Source organism: Astatotilapia calliptera, chromosome 18, assembly GCF_900246225.1.
Source record: "Astatotilapia calliptera chromosome 18, fAstCal1.2, whole genome shotgun sequence".
NCBI classification, from domain to species: Eukaryota; Metazoa; Chordata; class Actinopteri; order Cichliformes; family Cichlidae; genus Astatotilapia; species Astatotilapia calliptera.
Window position 1 is genome coordinate 26039234 of NC_039319.1, and position 22491 is coordinate 26061724.

The following is a 22491-nucleotide window of genomic DNA, read 5'->3' on the forward strand; positions in this document are numbered from 1 at the left end:
GTATGATGTCACTGAGAGCAGCAGCTTAGCTACACAGCAGCCCCACCACCTGCTGTTAAACCTTTTTGTCTGTAAGCAGCAGCCAATCAGTTGGAAAAAGCCTGCCTGTGCGTTGTGCTGACCCCAGGCCATGTGCGACACTTTGGTTGTTCCTTACCTTTTTATTAAAGAAGTGTACCAACTCACTGTTTGGTTTTTTTTTGTAAAATTCTTTTTTTCCATTTTATTTTTGTTTATTTACTTTTTTAAGGGAAATTCCAGAAAAACTTTGTAGCTCTGTTTTTTAAGGCCACTGCTTTTGGTGATTGACCTACCTACTTGTGTGCCAGCCAATGCACAACTTGCATGAAAAACAACAGAGATGCAGAAAGCAGAGTTTGAACAAAAAACAGACTTTATGCATTAATTTACTCAAGTCTATGTCCCAGGATAGAGCTGGATAAAATGACCAAAAACTGCAGCCCATTCTCTGATTAGGAGATTATCAACGAGTGTTTGGTGGCCTCAAATGTCCTGAGAAAAAATAAGCATTTGAGAATGTACCCAGTACCATTGAAGACGGTTAGAGCTGAAGAAAACTTTGTTTTTTCTTTTCACTATTCTGAAAACAAAAAGTCAGAATTCTCACACTAATCTCACAATTCTGACATTTCTTGGCATTTCTGAGGTTTTTCAGAATTCACTGAGAAAAAAAGTGAGTGGCCCTAATCCTTGACCTTTCCAGGGTGTAACCTGCCTCTCACCCCATGACAGCGGCGATAGGCTCCAGCCCCCTGCGACCCTGAATTGGATAAGTAGAAGAAAATGGTCCGTCTTTTAAAATGCATGTACAGCCATTACAAGCATACAGACTAATTTCACTTTAGGTCAAGTTTACACCATTACAGTGTTACCCAGTCAGTATCACATCACTTTGTTGTTGAATTTCAAATTAAAAGTCTGCTGAAATGTCATAAGTGCAGTTTTTTCTTCACATTCAGAATGCCATTATAAGGAAGCCTCGTGTTCCCACGGACTCATTTCACTTTAGATCAACAGCACACACTCTCACCGTCTTACTCATTCAATATTAGGTCAATCTGGTTTTTAATTTTACTTTAAGTGAAAAGTATACACCTTCACAGTGTTACTCAATTAATATCAAATTATTTCAAAAATAATAGCAGTTTGAAATCTGACCTTTTTTTTTTTTTACCTGAAATTCTGAATGCCATTATATGGAAATTTAATCCCCCCACAGCAGTTATCTGATTTATATTTCTTACTTTGTTACGCTCTCGCTAGATCCTTATTCTACATGGAAACGACACCAGCATTCTTCCCTCTATGGTTCACCTTTTGCAGTCATACCGCAAATCATTGTGAGCAGGGAGACAATGTCAGGGTTTCAGTGAAGTTCACTGAGACAAAGTCTACAAATGAACAAAAACACTTTACTGGTAGTTCTGTTGTTTGCTGGGTAATTTCCCCTGAATGTGTATTTTAGCCCGTCTTGTTTAGATTCCTGGCCAATTCTAGTCACACGCAGTGTCTGATAACTATTAATCTACAGTTAAACTTGACTAAGGAGATTAAAAACCTGAAAGACAAGTTTCATTTCGGTAAAAACTGAAATGGAGCTTTTTGCAATTCTGGAGAACAGAAAGAGTAAAAAGGTCCTTCCCTGCCCACCACCTCCTCTTTTAATATACAACAAATCAGGAAGCAGATCCCCACTTTCTTTTTGCCACCAAAGACGGTGACCAACCACCTTTTTTAGGCTCTCGGGAATCTCAAATAGTAAGTTCAGTTTATTAACTCTTGAGGAGACTGTTTGGCAAATTGTTGATATGATGCTGTTTTATATCAAATTGAATTGAATAATCTTTCTGGTTTATTTTAACTATTCAAGCAAATATTTTTTTGGATGGTTTTCTCATACATCATTATCTGTGATGTGTTTTGAGCACACAGGAAATATATGCAGGTTAAGAGACAAGTTACCTCAAGAAAAAGACTGGGAAGGTGAAAGTAGGGCTAGAAAGAGTAGATGATTGTGAAAGTGAAAGGAGACAGCTTTCCTGTGTTCATAGTTTTTGAGAGCCTGTCATCTGATTTTAACACAGCAAAAATGCATTTAAATGATGAGTTATTTGTTAGAGGCATGTTTATGAAGAAGGAAAATTACTTTTTTGACAGCGTGGGAAATCAAAAGCTGGTCTAATGACTTATGATGTCGTTTGGAAAATACAGAAGTGATATATTCTGATTACCATGATTTTTTGTTTTTGTCAGTTTAACAGTAAACCACACTTCTACACATGATTCGACCTACCCAGAATATGGAAGATGACACCAGGCATGTGGAGATTATAGAGTCATCTGGCATAAATGAGCCGTTTGAGGTTGGAGATCACCTCAATCACAAGTCAAGCCGCAAACAATACGTCCCTCAAAAATGTAGATGTACACCCAAAGTCCTCTGCTTCATAGCAGCTGCTATCATCCTCGTCTTCATCTTCGGTAAGAAAGCAAGTTAAAAGAGGAAGCTGTGGTTTTGTAGTCAGTTGAGTCACTTAATTCAGTTGATCTGTTCCCATCCCTTATCTGGAATCACTGCCACTTTCAGGCTATTTGATTGGCTACCTGGTCCATCGGAATAAGGATTTGGCTCCCACCTGTGCAACCTCTGCTCTCCGTTATGAAGACGTTTCTGTCGCCCATGAGACCGGTGCTGCTCCCCTCATGGACTGGGATGATGTGAAAAAGCTTCTTGCTGAAAAACTGACTACATCCAGTATGGACGCTGTCCTTGGGTGAATAGAGGCTCCATGCACTGCACACATTTTGTTATGTGTGTTGTATTTTTAACAGTAAGTAACCCGTTTTTGTTTTCCCTGTCACAGTCAGCTGACCAGTAGCAACCACCGGGCTGGTTCTCCTGGTGATGAAGATCTGGGGAACAAGGTGATAACAAAGTTTAAGGAGTACGGCATGAAGACCTGGACTGATGAGCACTTTGTCAAGGTTCAGGACCCCCCAGCATCTGGATACAACAGAATAGTTTTCAAGAACGGATCAGAGGAACGTCCAACGGGTTTCCTGTCCTACAGCGCCAATGGAACAGCAAGGGTAATCAGAAGGCTAAATTATGAGTAGGACAAATGTACAGTGACACTTGCAGTGACATTTCTGTTTCTGATGGCTCCAGGGTGCAGTGCTGTATGCCCATTATGGACAGGAAGATGACTTGAGGCAGTTAAAGGACATGAACATCGACATGAATAACAGGGTGATGCTGGTCAGAGCTGGAAGGATCAGCTTTGCTGAGAAGGTGGGTGGTTTCAAAATAAGGTGGAACATCATTTGAACGAGACTTTATTCCCTGTGGTACTTGTCAATATTTGTAGATGTCCTCTGTTCTTAACCTTCAGTAGAATTCCATTAGAATTTTCGTGTGTGTGTTTCTGTACAGGCGAGACCTTCCGAACTATATGACCTTTTAAGATCTGCAGATTTATATTTTCATACTTTTCTCATAATCTTTCTCCTCCTTTCCTTCATCTGCCTCCTCCATCACTGCATTCTCCTTTGTCATCTCCATCTCATCCTCTTTCTCCCCAACTGAATCAGAATCATACTTTATTCATCGCAGAAGAAATTATGTTTTTACCATGAAACTTCATTTTATATTATGTGATTCATTCGAATAATTTTACTGTTGGTGAACTTAGCTTCCCATTGCCTTGTTTCTCTGCTTATAGGTAGCCAATGCAGCCAAAGTGAACGCCTCTGCTGTGCTGATCTACCCAGACCCTGCTGATTACTCGATCGGCGAGAGCACTCCACTCTTTGGACATGTGAGTGAAGACAGTTTTTACTCCTCAGGTGTAAATCACCTGGGAAAATACTCAGATGAGTACACTGAAGGAAAGGTGAAGACTGTTGTTTAAATATGAAATGAGAGGACAGATGTTTGACATGTCGACAATACACATGTTGTGAAGTGCATTTAAACCTAGCACTGTTCATAAGAGGAAGTCGTTGTGCTTCCTCTACCAGTGCAATAATCTAAATGATAACCACAATAATAATGGGGTTCATGTGTTTAGTTTGATTAAAGCTACCTTTGAAAAGATGTCATGATCCACTCAAAGATCATCTTTTCATCTGTCTGATTCCCACAGGTCCACATGGGCTCTGGGGATCCCTACACCCCAGGCTTCCCCTCCTTCAACCACACCCAGTTTCCACCTGTGCAGTCTTCAGGCCTGCCAAATATTTTGGCTCAGACTATCACAACAGGCATGGGAATGAACATTCTGAGGTAAGACTCACAAACATCATACTGGTATCAGAAAGATGGTTGAAGCTTGTAATAAACAGGGCATCAATAAAGGGTTGATGTTTGTCTGCATCCCACAGGCAGCTCGGGGGTAGAACTCAGCCAAATGGTTGGGGGAGCATCAATAGACTCGGAGATGAGAGCGATGTTATTACTGTGGAAGTCAACAATGTCCTTACTGAGAAAAGGATAAATAATTTCTTTGGGGTCATCAAAGGCTTTGTGGATGCAGGTACAGCAAAGATGAGTAATGAGAGAGATCCTGTGATCAGGAAATATGGAAACGATGCGAGTGATGAATGTCCTGTGACCGTCTGCAGATCGATACGTGGTCATTGGGGCCCAGAGGGATGCGTGGGGCCCGGGCTTTGGAGCATCAACCGTGGGCACCAGCGTCCTCGTAGAGCTGGCGCGTTCCATCTCTGACATGGTGGAGAACGGTGAGCACCTGTCGGCAGCTGATGTTTGGTTTTTAATTTCCAAATAAAATGATCCTGGATGTACACTTCACGTCAGATACTGAGCAGCTAAAGAACATGCTGGCTTCATGAGTTTGATTAATTGTGTTTCCACTTTGATAGATGGATTCAAACCGAGGAGGAGTATTGTGTTTGCGAGCTGGAGTGCGGGAGAGTATGGGAGTGTTGGCGCCACCGAGTGGTTGGAGGTAAGAAGTGCATGGCAAAGTTTCAGATTAGCTGCATTTTTCTTTTACTCAACAAAAATAAATCTTCTCATTGTACTTTTTTTGCGATTTCCTTCATCTTTGGTGCCAAAAGAGACACCCCACCCCCCCACCCCCAAATGCATGAGATATCAATGGAAAGCCCAGGATGTTTTCTACTTCGTACATCAGGATTTCTTTTTAGGATAGCTCAAATAAGTCAAAAGATGTAGACCAAAAACAAATGCCCATTAAAGAAGACGTAAATGAATAGACTTATTCTGAGGAGGATAATTATTAGTGATTGTGCTCAGTCTCATTCATATATTGGATATTTCTTTGTTCCAGGGTTATCTGTCCTCTCTGAGCATGAAAGCATTCACCTACATCAACCTGGACGGCATTGTGACAGGTATTGGTTGCCATGGATGCAGACTTCTTGTACTCATGAAGCTGGAATGTGCAGAAAATAGGTTTAAATGTTAAACAAATTTCTTCCAGTCAGAGAATGGTGCATATAATTAAATTTTTGCTTGATGCATAAAGTTAAAAGATTAAAACTAATAAAACAAGTTTTAAAAAGAGACTTTTCCATTTGATTACATTTTGTATGATGAATTATGCAGAAAAAGTAGAATTGGGCTGAAAGATCTATTGCTTTATCACCTATTCAGGTTGTAAATCGTGTTTTTAAAAAGTAACTAAGTAATTAATTACTTTTGAAAATAAGTAATCAGTAAAGTAACGGGATTATGTTTTGGGGGAAGTAATCAGTAATTAGTTACTGATTACTTTTTTCAAGTAACTTGACCAACACTGCTTATGTTTGAGGATAACTAAATATTAGTGGTCTTGTTATTCTAGGGCAGAATGGGTTTAAAGTAGCAGCCAGCCCGTTGCTGCACAGCCTGGTCCAAAACGCTCTGAAAGAGGTAACTCCACAGCTGATCTCTTCTGCAGAAATAATTCTGTTGGTCAGTTTTATTTGTAAAATAAAACAAGAGTTTAATCAAAGTATTTGTTTTCTTCTTAGGTGAACTATGACAAGGACAAGTCTCTTCTTTCTCAGTTTGGAAAGAACAACTGGGAGTCTGCTATGTGAGTCCGTCTAATTAAAGATAACAAAGTATAGCCAGTGATGATTATCACAGCCTTCTTGTTTGAAAGTAGGCTGTCATTCTCACTCTTCTTTTTTGTGTTTGATTTTGAAGTCTGGAGCCTCTGAGGATGGACAGTGCTGCGTATCCTTTCCTCGCCTTCTCCGGCATTCCCTCAGTCGCTTTCAGATTCCACTCTGGAAGTTCAGTAAGTGAATTCTTCTGTACTACAAGTTCTTAAATAGTTTCTGAACTCTTTTAACTAATGCCAACTTTGTAGATCTGAGAGTAATTCTTAAAACATCCTGTGTGCCTCCTCAGGACTACCCGCACTTTGGCACAATCCTGGACACCCGAGAAAACCTGAACTCTGTCACAGCCAGCCAGGTTCCTCAGCTGGCTGTGAGAGCGGGCCAGTTTGCAGGTCACATAGCACTGAGGCTGGTCCATGACCACCTGCTGCAGATGGACCTGAAGAAGTACAACCAGCTCATACGCAGCCACGTGGTTCAGATTAATGGGAAGGTCAAGGCTGTTCAGAGGGTGAGTGCTCACCAGTGTCCTTGTAAATGAAGATAGTATTTACCTTGTTGAGAGCAGGGCTGCAGAAATCAGGAGCAACTTGACTGTTGTCGTGTTTTTCATCACTCAACTTAAAAATGATCAGTTTTGAATCAGTTTGTTTTGCCTGGTTACTCCTCTCATCATAGAAGACAAAGCTGTGGTCAGGTCTTGAATGTCCAGCTTACTAACTCGAGTTTGTGGGAGAAAAGTCATCCCTGCATGTTTGTGTGCTTGCAGATGCAGCCCCAGCTGTTGCCCAAAGCTCTGACAGTGAAGTGGTTGATCATGGCCTCTGGCTCCTACAGCCGTGCCTCTAGCGCGCTGGCAGCCGACATCCAGAACAGCGACCTGGAGGACATCGAGATGTGCCGCGTGATCAATGACCGCATCATGACGGTAAGGGGGAAAAAACTCAGCCCATCAAGTTTAGTTGATTTCACAAGCTGCCACCTCTGCTTTTGATTAGCTGAAATTACAACTTTAGTGTTGGTTTAGCTACCTTTGGATCGTATATTAAGTGGGATACATCACATTTTAATCACAGTCAAGTGTAATAGTTGATGTAGGTAGTGTTCAGTGTCTGCTTTCTGCTTTTCAAAGGACGGGACTGTCCAATAAATTTGTTGATAACGTTGGTTTTTATCCAGCTCTTTCATGATGTCCGTCTTCTTGCTATAGGTGGAAAGGAACTTCCTGTCACCCTACGTTTCTCCCAGAGACAGCCCCTTCCGTCACATCCTGCTGGGCTCTGGTCCCCACACCCTCAAAGCTCTGACCAACCACCTCGACTCTTTGACGACTGCCGACCCCGACGCAGACGCCAAGCTGTTCCGCAACCAGTTTGCCCAGGCGACCTGGACCATTCAGACCTGTGCCAACTCCCTAGCAGGGGACATCTGGTCTCTGGATAATGAAATCTAGAAAAGTCCTTTTCCCTCCCTTGTTCATGGTTTGGCCCTCTTATTACAACAGGCAGTGCTGTTGTGATTAACCACCACGTTTTCAGTGGATATCTACTAAGTCATCATATTGTTTTCACAATGTTCATTTGTTAAAAGCGCCGTATGATGACAATAAGTCAATGACTTTCTATAGTTTACCATGAGGAAAACTGTTTTTTTTTGTTCTACTATTGCTGCTGCGGTGTTCAAACCTGAGCTTTATTTTTTTTTATCACTAGCTAAAATATCTAATACTGTGATAGATACAGAAATTTCCGATTGATTTTTACAGAAGCACCAGTGTATAAAGATTTGCAATAATCAGCGGCATTAAAAATAAAAACAACAACAACAACAACAAAACAACGCAAAGCCCTGATTATATGCATGAATTTAATAAAGTGATCTGAATCAAATACGAAACACATTTCCTGGCATTGGAGCTAATCTGTGCAGACCTGTCAAAGCAGGGGAGAAGGTCCTCAACCATGTGGCACTGAAACAGAACCCACGTGTTTATTTATTGAGTTATTTATTTATCAGTGGCAGGGGTCACTATAAATAGTTTTTAATCACCTTTCATATAAAAGTATAATTATCAGGAGCAGTAATTTCCAAAATGTTAATAACAGTAGGTAGTTTTTTTAATATTATGGTGATACTGTTTCCCATAATGTGTACATTCAGTACAAAACTTTGTTTTCGCACACGCGCAATGCGCCTGTTCAACTGAAGAAATTATTTGATTGGTTGAGTAATGTCACGTGGGATGGCTTATAACGTACGCGTTTAACCCGTTTGCTTCCTGTGTACGTCGAGTACCGTAAACACAAAAGAAAAAGCTGCGCACATTAAAAATAACCTTACCGTAAGTTCGTGGAAAGCTGCGCAGAGTAAAATATAAACGATCTGGTTCCACACAGAACGTCATCTGGGTCCAGATCCGGACCGCGATCCGCCCATTGCCTACTCAAGGGTTAGAATAAACAATGTAAATAAAAATATTGTCGTTAGAAAAGATTAGAGGAAGTATGTTACCACTGAGCGGTGACTCCAAACTCGTGATCTCGCCCTTTCACGCCCATTTCTTTCCCAACTGCGCTAAAGATCTTCCTGCTCAGAGAACTGTGTCCCCCGATTTATGATGCTGACATCGGTCACAGAGAGGCAACAGTCTGACACAGTAAGTTCGCCATGTAACACATCAGAGAGAATTTAGATAAGGATAAGCGTAAAAGTGTTGTGCATTTGTTTCATTTGCTCATTAATTTGGGAAAACACACTCTGGTGTAGTGTAGTCTGTGCCGTGGAAAGAGCATTATGTGGCTGTTTGATCACGACTATGTACTAATCAGATTAGTTTTCAGATCTATATTTCTCACTGTGTAAGACACGGTCTGAGTGACTACAACGACTCTACGTGGAAACAACATCAACACCCGTCCGTGTGCTGCACAGTTTCTGCAGTCATAGCGCGAATTGTTTTGACCTGGGAGCCGAGGTCGAGGTTTCAACTACTGTTTGCTGAGCAGAAAAAGTTTTATTTATTATTATTTTTGTTGTTGTTGTGCAATTCCTTTCGTAATTTCCCCTTAAATGGCCCACATGTCACTGCAGTATGAATGTTGCAGGGTTTTTTTCAGCTTCCATCTGTATTTTAACGACAAGAGGTGCATTTTACGCCCTCCAGTTTAGACTCATTGTCCACTTTAGTCACATGCGTTGTCTGATAACTTTGAATCCACAGCAGAATTCTGCATGTGCGTCCTCTATGACAGTCCTCAGCCAGCAGTGGAAAGCCTCTAAGTGGCTCTGCAGTATCACATATGAGTTAATGAAAAACAATCCTGAGTGATCAGAAACTCTCTTCTGTAATCTTGTCGCGGGTGTAGTGTTTATGTGTTTGACATTATGTGCACGTTTAACAGAAATAATATTTCTTCTGATAATGCACGTACCTGTAGATATGATAAGAACTGTACAGGAAAGCATTACTACATAAGACCCCAGACCCATTTTTACTTTCAAGAAAACTATGGGAGAGTCAGTGTTAAAACTTTAACAGAAACTTTCCTCAACGTGTAAAGAGGTTTCTTATGGGCTGAAGAGATTCTTATGATTAGCTTGTATAGATTCTGTCCCATAGCTTAAGCTCCTTATACAACTTGCCTTTGACTTCTTAACAGTGGAGGAATTATTATTTGATTTGTGATGAATCTGTAAGGTTACCCACTTCCAAAGAGAAGAACAGTCTGTACTTGTTATGGTATTTTCATTTTAATGAAAAGAGACACAACCACAAATCCACAAAAAAACACATTGCATAAAAGTTATAAATTTATTTGCATTTGTCATTGAGTGAAGGAAGTAGTTGATCCCCTACAAACATCCAGAATTCTGGCTTCCACAGATTTCAATCAAACAATCAATCAATTACAAGCACTCCTGATCGCAACTCTTTATGAGTATAAATCGACCCAGCCCACAGAAACAGTTTATCCATTCCTACCTTGCTACCACGATGGGCGAGACCAAAGAGTCGGTGGTGTCATTGTGTGTCGACCTGTGCAGGACACTTGCCTTTTGCTCCCCTGCCAGCTCTGCCTTTAGGATAAGAAGAATCGGACCAATGACAAGACATGGGATATATTCTTTGGATGTTCCTGCAAGTAAAAAGCAGCAACCCACTGCTCGCACTGTGAGGGATTTAAGTTGAATAAAAAGTTACATTCACGCACCACCTGACTTTAAGTCTCTTTGGAGAATAAAATGCCTGTCATTTAAAGACTTAAACTTGGCTGGAGTAGTCTAACTTTTTGGTTTATCTTCTCAGAATCCTCTGAAGCAGCCATGGACCAAGCAAGATCAGCGATGTCCCAAATTGTAAGTATTCAGTGAGTGTTAACAAGCTTAGTATTAAGCTTGAATCCCTCCCTTTATTTATTTATTTTTCCATTTCCACCTCTTAACTGAAAGGTTACTTCAAATATACATTTCACTGTGCAGTATTTCCTTTGGCACAGGGACACTCTACCAATATCCAATTCACAAACCAAGACACTTTTCTCTTGGGGGATAACACAAACTAAATCCAAATGGAAAATCTGAATCTAACTTACCACCTACCGCATGTAGCGAATCACTAGCCTGCTAGTGCACTGCACTGAAACTGCTCTGGTGTAATGACTGACCTGCTTAGAGGAACTGTCGAGGCCGAACACAAGAACTTCAGTTTTTGGCACTGAGATGGAGGAAATTTGAAGACTTTCAATCAGTAATGACAGTGAAACATTCACTGAGGCAGGAGGGACTGTTGAGGCTTTTGGATTAACAGAAAAGTAAAACAGTGTATCGTCAGCATAGCAGTGGTATAAATACCTTTGAAACTGTTTAATCGAAGACTCGTGGTAACATATATTAAGAAAACAGAACTGGATCAGTGGGCATGCTGTCTATGATTCCCACCCAGGTTCTATATTCTTTGGTAGTTACTGAAATAATATGTTTTGCTTACCCTGACCTTTTCTGTTTCTGTTTTGTTAGTTTAACAATGAACCACACTCCTACACACGATTCAACTTGCCTGATAATATGGAAGTTGACACCAGCCAGGTGGAGATGATACAGTCGTCTGACATGAATGAGGAGGTTGGAGAGAATGGCGACGAAGGCCACCTTAGTCACAAGTCAAACCGCCAACCACACGTGGCTCAAAACTTTGAATGTACAACCAAGAGCCTCTGCTTCATGGCAGCTACCATCGTCTTCACATTTGTCATTGGTAAGAGAGGGAGAAAGGCATAGTTGGCATATTTCTGTTTGTCTGAGGAGATGCATATGCCTAGAAAGTTACATTTTTTTTAAACATTTTTCATGTGTGTGTGAAAACTTACAAAGTATAATTTTATCATCTGAAAAACATAGCCCAGCTTTGACCTTGCATTCATCTGAGCAACAATTTGACAGTTTATAGCCATGAATTTAGTCTGGAGGTGTAAGCGCTGATAGTGTACAAACTTTAGGTCTCTTGGTCCCTCACTGGTATTTCAAAATGCTGACTCTGTGCTATGGTCTGGTCTTGGGTGTGTTCCCTTTCCTTATTAGTAATTGTTTCCTCATTTTAAATGACTACCACGTTCAGGCTATTTGACTGGCTACCTGGTTCATAAGAATAAGGATCTGAATTGCTCCTGTGCACCTTCTGAAGATGATATTACCCATAAGACTGGTGCTGTCCCTTTCATGGACTGGGATGATGTGAGAAAACTGCTTGGTGATAAACTAAATACATCCAACTTAGAGATTGCACTAAGGTGAATAGAAACCCCACACATTGCATGTACAGTGCTGTACAAATTTTATGTGCATTGCAGTTTTAAAAGAGAATAACTGGGCCCTGTTTTCTTGCCTCCATTTGTTTTCCCTGTGTTCGTTCACAGTCAGCTGACCAGTAGCAACCACCGGGCTGGTTCTCCTGGTGATGAAGATCTGGGGAACAAGGTGATAACAAAGTTTAAGGAGTACGGCATGAAGACCTGGACTGATGAGTACTTTGTCAAGGTTCAGGACCCCCCAGCATCTGGATACAACAGAATAGTTTTCAAGAACGGATCAGAGGAACATCCAACGGGTTTCCTGTCCTACAGCGCCAGTGGAACAGCAAGGGTAATCAGAAGGCTAAATTATGAGTAGGAAAAATGTACAGTGACACTTGCAGTGACATTTCTGTTTCTGATGGCTCCAGGGTGCAGTGCTGTATGCCCATTATGGACAGGAAGATGACTTCAAACAGCTGAAGAACATGAACATCAACATGAATAACAGGGTGATGCTGGTCAGAGCTGGAAGGATCAGCTTTGCTGAGAAGGTGGGATGCTTAAAAAGATGCAAAAGTTGTATTAGTAAACTATTCAAACAGGAATTATCTTTCCTGGGGTGACTTGGGTAATATCTGTGCGTGTTGTAATTCCTTGCAAATCTGTCATGTCCTTAAATTGCAATTTGAAAATGTCAAAATATCAAACAGAAGTTTTAGTCCAGTTTAAATCTGGTTTTGTTTTTGTTTTGTGTGTGTGTGTAAAAAGCTTTGACTTCTCTACACTTTTCTTCATCCTCTTTCCTGCATGAGGCTGTGATGAAATAAAGCTTGGAGAACATTTTGTGCATAAATTCAGGAGAGACTGTTTTGCTAAATGGCACAGATTCACACATAGAAGTGACATGTTTAAATCTATCAGATGAACAGGCTTAATATGTGGCAGCTGATGTGACAGGGTAGGCAATAGGGTACTTTGTAAATCTGAGGTCATACTAGTGATACCAGTTTAGTGATTGTGGGACTTAAGTTTACTTCTTTTTGCATGAAACACTGCAAAAAGATGGATGGATTCATGCAAAAATCTTTACTGTTGGTGAACTTAATTTTCCATTGCCTTGTTTCTCTGCTTATAGGTAGCCAATGCAGCCAAAGTGAACGCTTCTGCTGTGCTGATCTACCCAGACCCTGCTGATTACCCTATTGGAAATGATACTTCACTCTTTGGACATGTGAGTGAGGGCAGTTTTAAAATGTCTTGGAATAAAACCCACTGAAGTGCTCTACGTGCTTAGTTTGTTTGATGTTCTCAAGATTCAAAGAATTGGAATGCAGTGGGAGCTTTTCTGGAGTTTTGAGCAAGTGAGGGTGCTACCATTGCTGGTAGGTTCTGTAGAAGCATAGACAAAAAGACAGACAGGGAATATGAAGACTGATTTGACATGTATTACAAACTCTAAAGTCTGTAAACCTAATACTGTTGCTAAGAGGAAGCAATTGCACTGCATTGTGTTTTTCTTCTGATTCCCACAGGTCCACATGGGCTCTGGGGATCCCTACACCCCAGGCTTCCCCTCCTTCAACCACACCCAGTTTCCACCTGTGCAGTCTTCAGGCCTGCCACATATTTTGGCTCAGACTATCACAACAGGCATGGGAACCAAAATTCTGAGGTAAGACTCACAAACATCATACTGGTATCAGAAAGATTGTCGAAGCTTGTAATAAACAGGGCATCAATAAAGAGTTGATATTTGTCTGCATCCAACAGGCAGCTCGGGGGTAGAACTCAGCCAAATAGTTGGGAGGGCATCAATAGACTCGGAGATGAGAGCGATGTTATTACTGTGGAAGTCAACAATGTCCTTACTGAGAAAAGGATAAATAATGTCTTTGGGGTCATCAAAGGCTTTGTGGATGCAGGTACAGCAAAGATGAGTAATGAGAGAGATCCTGTGATCAGGAAATATGGAAACGATGCAAGTGATGAATGTCCTGTGACCGTCTGCAGATCGATACGTGGTCATTGGGGCCCAGAGGGATGCGTGGGGCCCTGGCTTTGCAGCATCAAGCGTGGGCACCAGCGTCCTCGTCGAGCTGGCGCGTTCCATCTCTGACATGGTGGAGAACGGTGAGCACCTGTTGATACTTTATACATGCTTCTCTTAGGCACTATCATGGGAAAGCATATCATTCATTTTCATTGCTATGCAAAGGATACCCAGTTTAATGTATCAGTGAAGCCAGATGGCACGCACCAATTAGTTGAACGACAGGAATGTCTTAAAGCCATAAAGACCTGGCTCTAACTTCCTGCTTCTAAATGAAAACCAAGGCTATCGTACTTGGCCCTAACAATTGCATTGTCTTGGAATGAAATAAAACTTTTAGATATCTTGGGGTTGTTTTTGACCAGGGTGTGTCTTCAGTTGTTTCAAAGTGCTGGACTGAGAATACTGACAGGGACTAGAAAGAGAAAACATTTCTCCGATACTGTCTTTGCTTCACAGGCTTCATGTTAAATCCCGAATCTTATTCAAAAACCTTAACATTCTCAAAAAAGGTCTTGAATAATCAGGCCCCATCGTATCTTAAAGACCTCACAGTTTGTAATTACCCAGGCTGAGTACTTGACTCTCAGTCTGAAGGCCTACTTGTGGTTCTCACAATATTTAAAAGGAGAATGGGGGGGCAGAGCCTTTAGCTTTCAGGGCGCTCTTCTTTGGAACCAACTCCCAGGTGGATTTGGGAGACTGACACCGTTTCTACTTTTAAGATTAGGCTTTAAACTTTCCTTTTTGCTACAGCTTATAGTTATGGCTGGATCAGGTGATCCTGAATCCTCCCTTAGTTATGGTGCTGTGGGCCTCCCATGATGCACTGAGTGCTTCTTTACCCACCTCTTTTTCTTCCTAATTTTTCTTGCTGTTAAGAGGGAGTTTTTATTTTCCACTGTCACCAAGTGCTTCAAGTCTGATTGTTGGCGTGTTCTCTGTTTTACCTCTTTAGCTTGCAATTTGGCTGTATATAGATAAAACTGAATTGGGGAAAAAAACCAAATGAATACGTAACAGTAATGAAATTGATGTAAACTTCACATCAGACGCTAAAGTTTGTCACTGAGCAGCTAAAAAACGCGCCGGCTTCATTAGTTTTATTAAATGTGTTTCCACTTTGTCAGATGGATTCAAACCCAGGAGGAGCATGGTGTTTGCCAGTTGGAGTGCGGGAGAGTATGGGAGTGTTGGCGCCACCGAGTGGTTGGAGGTGAGAAATGCAAGGCAAAACTTCATTAATAATGAGTGTACTCTGTTCATGTAAATACACGCTATAATAGCTTAATTTTTCATGTCATATATTCAACAAAGTGATGGAAAAATTTCTCAGAGATTTTGGTTCATATTGACACAATAGCATCAAGCATTTGCTGCACATTTGTCAGTTTCATCTCACATCTGGTTCATGTCTACATGCATAAATTGGCTTATTAGAGAGCAAACATTTGAAAAGATGTACCTAACAAAGTGGCTGAGTATAAATTTATTTTGGCTATTTCTTTGTTCCAGGGTTATCTGTCCTCTCTGAGCATGAAAGCAGTCGCCTACATCAACCTGGACGGCATTGTGACAGGTATTGGTATTGCTGCCATGGATGCAGACTTCTTGTACCCCTGAAGCTGTTTAATGTCAAACTTTTACAAACACATGCAAAAAGCATCACTTATGTTTCAGGATAACTAAATATTAGTGGTCTTGTTATTCTAGGTCAGAATGGGTTTAAAGTAGCAGCCAGCCCGTTGCTGCACAGCCTGGTCCAAAACGCTCTGAAAGAGGTAACTCCACAGCTGATCTCTTCTGCAGAAATAATTCTGTTGGTCAGTTTTATTTGTAAAATAAAACAAGAGTTTAATCAAAGTATTTGTTTTCTTCTTAGGTGAACTATGACAAGGACAAGTCTCTTCTTTCTCAGTTTGGAAAGAACAACTGGGAGTCTGCTATGTGAGTCCGTCTAATTAAAGATAACAAAGTATAGCCAGTGATGATTATCACAGCCTTCTTGTTTGAAAGTAGGCTGTCATTCTCACTCTTCTTTTTTGCGTTTGATTTTGAAGTCTGGAGCCTCTGAGGATGGACAGTGCTGCGTATCCTTTCCTCGCCTTCTCCGGCATTCCCTCAGTCGCTTTCAGATTCCACTCTGGAAGTTCAGTAAGTGAATTCTTCTGTACTACAAGTTCTTAAATAGTTTCTGAACTCTTTTAACTAATGCCAACTTTGTAGAGTAATTTTTAAAACATCCTGTGTGCCTCCTCAGGACTACCCGCACTTTGGCACAAACCTGGACACCCGAGAAAACCTGAACTCTGTCACAGCCAGCCAGGTTCCTCAGCTGGCTGTGAGAGCGGGCCAGTTTGCAGGTCACATAGCACTGAGGCTGGTCCATGACCACCTGCTGCAGATGGACCTGAAGAAGTACAACCAGCTCATACGCAGCCACGTGGTTCAGATTAATGGGAAGGTCAAGGCTGTTCAGAGGGTGAGTGCTCACCAGTGTCCTTGTAAAAGAAGATAGTATTTACCTTGTTGAGAGCAGGGCTGCAGAAATCAGGAGCAACTTGACCATTGCTGATATATCAGTATTGACATTGATACAATGATGCCAATACAAGTTTTTAAAAAAGGAAACAGAGAAGAGAGAAACACACTTCGACCATGTTATGAGTGTTGATGTTACATAGTTGGTCCACCAGAGGTCATTCTGAGACTTCGCTGTTGACAACATGTAATTGGAATGCTAGAAACACAACAACTATCTGATTACAAGCCTGTACTTCAAAGCTGGAATTCGTCCTATCCAGGTAACTCAAAGGTTTCTGTATTACAAAGAAGTTTCACTACTTCTTCATTTTTATTTATATAGCGTCAAATCACAACAGTCGCCTCAAGACAATTTATATTGTAAGGTAAAAACCTTACAATATTGCAGAGAAAACCCCAACAATTAGATGATCACCTATTAGATAGCACTTGGCGACAGTGGGAAGGAAGAACTCCCTTTTAACAATAGAAACCTCTTGCATAACCATGATCAGAAATATGCTTTCTCTTTCTAATCCCTGTCAGTACTCTGGCTGCAGCATTTTGGATCAACTGAAGGCTTAATTCCAGTAGTCCAACCTAGAAGTACTAAATGTATGAACTAGTATCAACATTACTTTGAGAACGATGTTTCTAATTTTAGAGATATTGCACAAATGCAAGAAAGCATTTTGTTCAATATACACACTGCAGGACATTTGCTGGTCAAAAATGACTTCAAGATTCCTCACAGTGTTACTGGAGGACAAGTTAAGCCATCTATCCTAATGGCATATCCCAGCTACCATGGGGAAGTATACCTTGACCAGGTCCACAGTCTGTTGCAGGGCTTGTGTAAGCATGTGTTATGTAAACAGAATTGGTCCTAACACAGAAACCTGTGGAACTCCATAATTAACCTTGGTGTGTGAAATAAGACTTCCCATTTACATGAACAAATTGTACTGTATTAGATGGATATGATTCAAATCAATGCAGCACACTTACAGCATGCTCTAATGGCTGAAATAAAATATTATGGTCAACAGTATTGAACGCTGCACTGAGGTCTAGCAGGACAAGCACAGAGGGCATAAGAAGATCATTCGTACCCTTCACTAAAGCTGTTTCTGTGCTGTGAATTCTGAAACCTGACTGAAACTCTTCAAATAAACAATTCCTCTGAGATGATCACTTAGCTGTTTTACTCTTTCAAGAACTTATGAGATAAAGGAAGGTTGGATGATAGAGATGTGATAGTGAGTCTGAGAGGTTAAGAGTTGAGATATTAGGTCTAAGTCACACAGTTGGCATTTTGCCGGCATTTCTTTCTGCCTTCAAATAGACTAAACTTTATTTATATTGCAGCTGTTTTCAGTCTTATAGTCTTCAGTCTTAGCCTGGATATGCTGAGTTTGCTTTGGGCTCTGAGCAGAATCGGGCAAAGCGTAAACGATTAATCCAAGACTTAATTAGAGTAAAAGAAGATTATTTTGAAACTACATTTTTATTTTATTAATTAAGGACTCATTAACAACTACATAAAAAAGAAATGTTATATTTAGTTAAATGAAATCTATTTATCTAGTTGAAAGCAAGTTGAAGAGATGTAGAGTAACGTCACCTCTCTTACTCTTTTGCCCAGACTCTGGTCAGATCTTGCACGTCCAGTTAGCAAATTGAGTTTATTGTGAAAACTAAATCACTCCTGCATATTTGTCTGCTTCCAGTTGCAGCCCCAGCTGTTGCCCAAGACCCTGACTGGGCAGTGGTTGGTCATGGCCTCTGGCTCCTACAACCGTGTCTCTAGCATATTGACAGCTGACATCCAAAACAGCGACCTGGAAAACGTGGAGATGTGCCGCATGATCAATGACCGCATCATGACGGTAAGGCTTCCAACACTCAGTAATTCTTCCTGAGAAATTCTGTGGAAAATATGGACATATCTTAGCAATTGTTGCTGTTATTGTAAATATTTCCTTCTTTTGAACTGATATCAAGGCTTATAAAGTGGAGACAACAATAAAGCTAAAGCTAAGCTGCTATCTGAGCTTTTGGCCAAAGGATTTCATATATTTTAGTGTGGTTTAGCTACTTTTGTGTCATATTTAAAATGGAATACGTCATATTTTATTTTACTGCATTACTTTTTATCTACTGTAAAGTGCAATAGTATTCAAGGTAGTTTTCTTTTTAGCTGCTAATTGCCTCCTTTTATATGACAGAAAAGTCTGGTGACCCAGAACACTTTTAACAAACTCCTCCATGTTCCTCCTCCTGTTACTATAGGTGGAAAGGAACTTCCTGTCACCCTACGTTTCTCCGATAGACAGCCCCTTTCGCCACATCCTGCTGGGCTCCGGCCCCCACACCCTCAAAGCTCTGACCAACCATCTCGACGCTCTGAAGTCTGCCAGCCCAGAGGCCAACGCCGAGCTGTTCCGCAACAAGCTTGCCCAGGCGACCTGGACCATTCAGGCCTGTGCAAACTCCCTAGCAGGGGACATCTGGTCTCTGGATAATGAATTCTAGAAAAGTCCTTTGCCCTCCCTTGTTCATGGCTTGGCCCTCTTATTACAACTGGCGGTGTGACAGCCAGTATGATGGTGTGATTAACAGACAGTTTTTTAATGGATTTCCACAAAGTCATCACATCTGTTCCACAGTGTTCATTTTCCTTTTTCTAAAATTTTCCATAAAACCAATATATGATATGTCATGATAGAAAATATGTGAGCCTTCCGCTTAAAAAAACTTGCACAAAGAAAAAAACAAATCTTGAATTTGAACCTGTGGTATTTTAAATATCACGATCTTCAATACTTTGGCCCTCATCATGTCATGCCAATATCATAGCTACAAGCCACTGAGCACAGATGGTTGGTGTGCCAGTGGTTGGAAAGCGGTCCTGCCATCTGAATCCAAAGACGCTTCTGAGGCACCGCGTGTTGAACGAGTTGAGTCGTCTCATTTAGGTGATCCAGGTTTCACGTCCATACAGTAAGGGGCTGTTGACACAGGGCTGCTACACTTTGATCTTTGTGTGGTCAGTCAGCACTTTATTTTTACACACCCTGCAGGACAATAAGGCCACGATAGTGTTTACCTTCCTGAGTCATCAACTGAGTTCCATATTAAGTGAGAGGGTAGTGTTGATGGTAGAACCCAGGAAAGTTATTTTAACTGCACGGGTGCAGATATTCATAGTGATGGAGGGAGGGGTGAGGCCATCTTATGCACAGATGTTCATCTTTTTTCTGGCTGACAGTGAGCCCAAACTACTTACACAAAGATTAGAGGATGCTCGTCAGTCTCTGGAGGATAGCCTCAGTGTGGGCCACGAGGGTAAAGAGCATCTCCCTGATTAAGTACTATCCTGACTTTGGTCTTCAAGCACAGAAAACAGCAAATGTGACTATGACTTTGACCTTTTTGGGTAAGGACTAATTAGGATCTCATTGTGTGCATATTTAGCTAAAAAAATGACAAATACTGTAGGAGGAGTAGCGATTATTGATTATGAAAGGATGGACGGACAATGTATACCTCTGGCTTAAGCTCATCCTTTGTCCTATACCATGGAGAACATCAGTCCTTTGGCTGGATGAAATAAAAATGTAAAATAACCATCACAGTATCACTTTAGCAAAAGCATCTCAGAGTACCTGATATTAAAATCAGAGGCCAGAGCTTTTTCATGTGATGGATCATCTAAAGAAGCACAGTTTCTGAACCATCGTTTCAGGTCATGATAATTCACTATCATTACCAGCTGTTGCTAATGTTTGGATTAGCTGGGATGTCTTCTTGTCCAATATTGTCTGGAAAACTTTAAGCTAACTGCAGTGGTTTCATCCTGATTTGTTTGAAAAAATAATAAAGGTGGCACCTCACTCTTCTCTTTTTATTGCATTTGTTAAACCTGCTTCTGCTTGTTTCACCTTAAAGTATAGCAATTTTAGCTAAAATTGGAAGAGACCACTAGCCTCAACAGTGTAGGGGAGTAGGGCACGTGAAGTAATGGCTACTGTATTCTACCAAAGATACGATTTTACGACAAAAAATGCACTTATTTGGGTACATGGTTTCAAGGTGTAAGGTTTAAGAGCCCATTTCATCCGGCCCAGCTGATCTGTTCCATCTTCAAGGTCTACTATTGAAGGAATTTTGGCTTTAAAGAAAGGAGTGTTACAAACACTTACCATGGCCACAGCATTGTGGTCCAGTATTATTTCCATAACTAATCACCACTCTACACTGTGGATTTAGTTTGAATGAATAAAACTACATTTTACCTTTTGATGAATTTGTTGAGATTTCCTTTGTTCCTTTTTTTTCGTTTCATGTCTCCAATGGAGAGCCGAGCTTCTGTATGCTGAAAGAGGTTCAGATAATTTTCTTGATTTCTGTTAAGATCAAAAGTTGGTGAACTTGGAAAAAAAATGTAAAATTCCTTTGTGCTTGCAAATTGTTAAAATATTCAGCTAAAAAAACAAATAAACTGTGAACACATTTTCTTGGCCTTACAGTTTTCTTCTTCAATAAACACAACTATTTGAGTTTTGCTTAATTATTCACATTGAGGTGTAGTAGAGGTGAGTGGACTCATCCAAATATCACTAGTATCGATACCAACACTGTTATTGGTATTGGACTGATAGTAACACTAAGTATGTAGCCCACTGAAGTGTGTTAAATGATTTAAAATAAAAATTAACCTCAAATGTGCAATGTAAAAAATGCCTATTTTATTTATAGCCTATGGAATATTTAAATGACCGAAGTCGAAAAACAAAGTTTTAAAATAGAAAAATTATATATTTTAAACTGAAGCATGTAAAAGATCCTCGATGGCGTAGAAAGATAAAGTAAAGCTGGAAATTGGCTGAATATGTTCCATTTAAATGTAAATTTGCAAAGTCTGACTTTATGCAACTTAATAGTTAATAAGTATTCATGTCAATGATTAATTAGTTTTTCGTTTCTTTTTTGTCTGTATTAAAGCCCATTCATTTAGTGTCCTTTTTCAAAATGATCCCGTAAACACAAAAAGCTGCTGTGACACAATTTGACCGGAAGATGGACACAAAGTAAAGAAATCGTTAGTGCATCATTTGGCATTTGTGCTTTTTCCAGCGTGTTCAGGCAGGTGAATCTAATTCAAATCGGACCGTCAGCGGCTCGTAAACGTTTTATTCTCAATGACTTTCGGAATAACGTACGTCCGAAAAAGATTTTTTTGTTATAAATGAGCTGATTTGTCATAAAAACCTATCATCTATGTTAGTTCACAGAGTGCGTTCACCACCACCAAATCATAGCGCATTCTTCTCATGACTTGGGCAGCTTTTAATTGTATCAGGGTATAAAATCAAGGGGAACAGGAGCTAGAGGTCCTACCTCATTCCCTATCCCTGTTGTTCTCTTTAAATACACCCAGTTGTTCTTTGTAGGAATCTCTGTAATATCTGAAATATCTGAACACGTCCACAGAGGCTTCATTTCAGTTTGCAGAGACAACTGTCAGCAAGGTGGTAGCATGAAAAATCTAAATGGGAGAATATTTCTTTAAGAGTGGGCTGACAAAGTGAATGCGCAACAGAGATATGAGAAAATAAAAGACGTCTCACTTCGCTACTTATTCCTGCGGTGAAACAAACCAACCTACAAAAATGAAACACTATGTAGTGCTTTAGTAAAAAAGGGAAATGACTGGCAGATCGCTTGAAACATAACTAGATAGATAGATAGATAGATAGATAGATAGATAGATCAGGCACTCCTCACTGTGCCTTTAGTGGCTCTGCCATTTTTAATTGTATGTCATAATAATGTAAAGCATGACTGTGTTATGAAGCGATACTTATCAGCTAATTAATGAGTGAGCAAGCAAGGTGACTATTTCCTCAGTTCTATAATTAAAATATCATGAATGAGACAATCAGTTGACTAATTGGACCTTATTTATTTTTAATAAAGCCTTCCGTATTTTTGCATGTTTTTTTCATT

At 40.4% G+C, this 22491-nt stretch overlaps 2 protein-coding genes across 2 annotated transcripts; both read left to right on the forward strand.

Moving 5' to 3' along the window:
* The first annotated feature begins 2300 nt into the window (after positions 1-2300).
* LOC113010825 (transferrin receptor protein 1-like) lies at positions 2301-7668 on the forward strand. The gene is made up of 16 exons (XM_026150051.1): positions 2301-2502; positions 2567-2795; positions 2886-3111; positions 3191-3313; positions 3744-3839; positions 4167-4306; positions 4405-4556; positions 4645-4764; positions 4906-4991; positions 5337-5400; positions 5853-5920; positions 6022-6086; positions 6200-6293; positions 6407-6628; positions 6887-7045; positions 7328-7668. Exons 1-16 carry the CDS (start codon positions 2301-2303, stop codon positions 7568-7570), a joined length of 2289 nt encoding a protein of 762 aa, XP_026005836.1. The 3' UTR covers positions 7571-7668.
* An 830-nt stretch (positions 7669-8498) lies between these two features.
* Positions 8499-20997, forward strand: LOC113011424 (transferrin receptor protein 1-like). Its single transcript, XM_026151000.1, has 18 exons — positions 8499-8773; positions 10424-10473; positions 11134-11371; positions 11732-11903; positions 12030-12255; positions 12335-12457; positions 13042-13137; positions 13439-13578; positions 13677-13828; positions 13917-14036; positions 15087-15172; positions 15472-15535; positions 15670-15737; positions 15839-15903; positions 16017-16110; positions 16217-16438; positions 18210-18368; positions 18772-20997. The coding sequence occupies exons 2-18, from the start codon at positions 10441-10443 to the stop codon at positions 19012-19014; spliced, it is 2301 nt and encodes a 766-aa protein (XP_026006785.1). The 5' UTR covers positions 8499-8773; positions 10424-10440; the 3' UTR covers positions 19015-20997.
* Positions 20998-22491: the final 1494 nt, after the last annotated feature.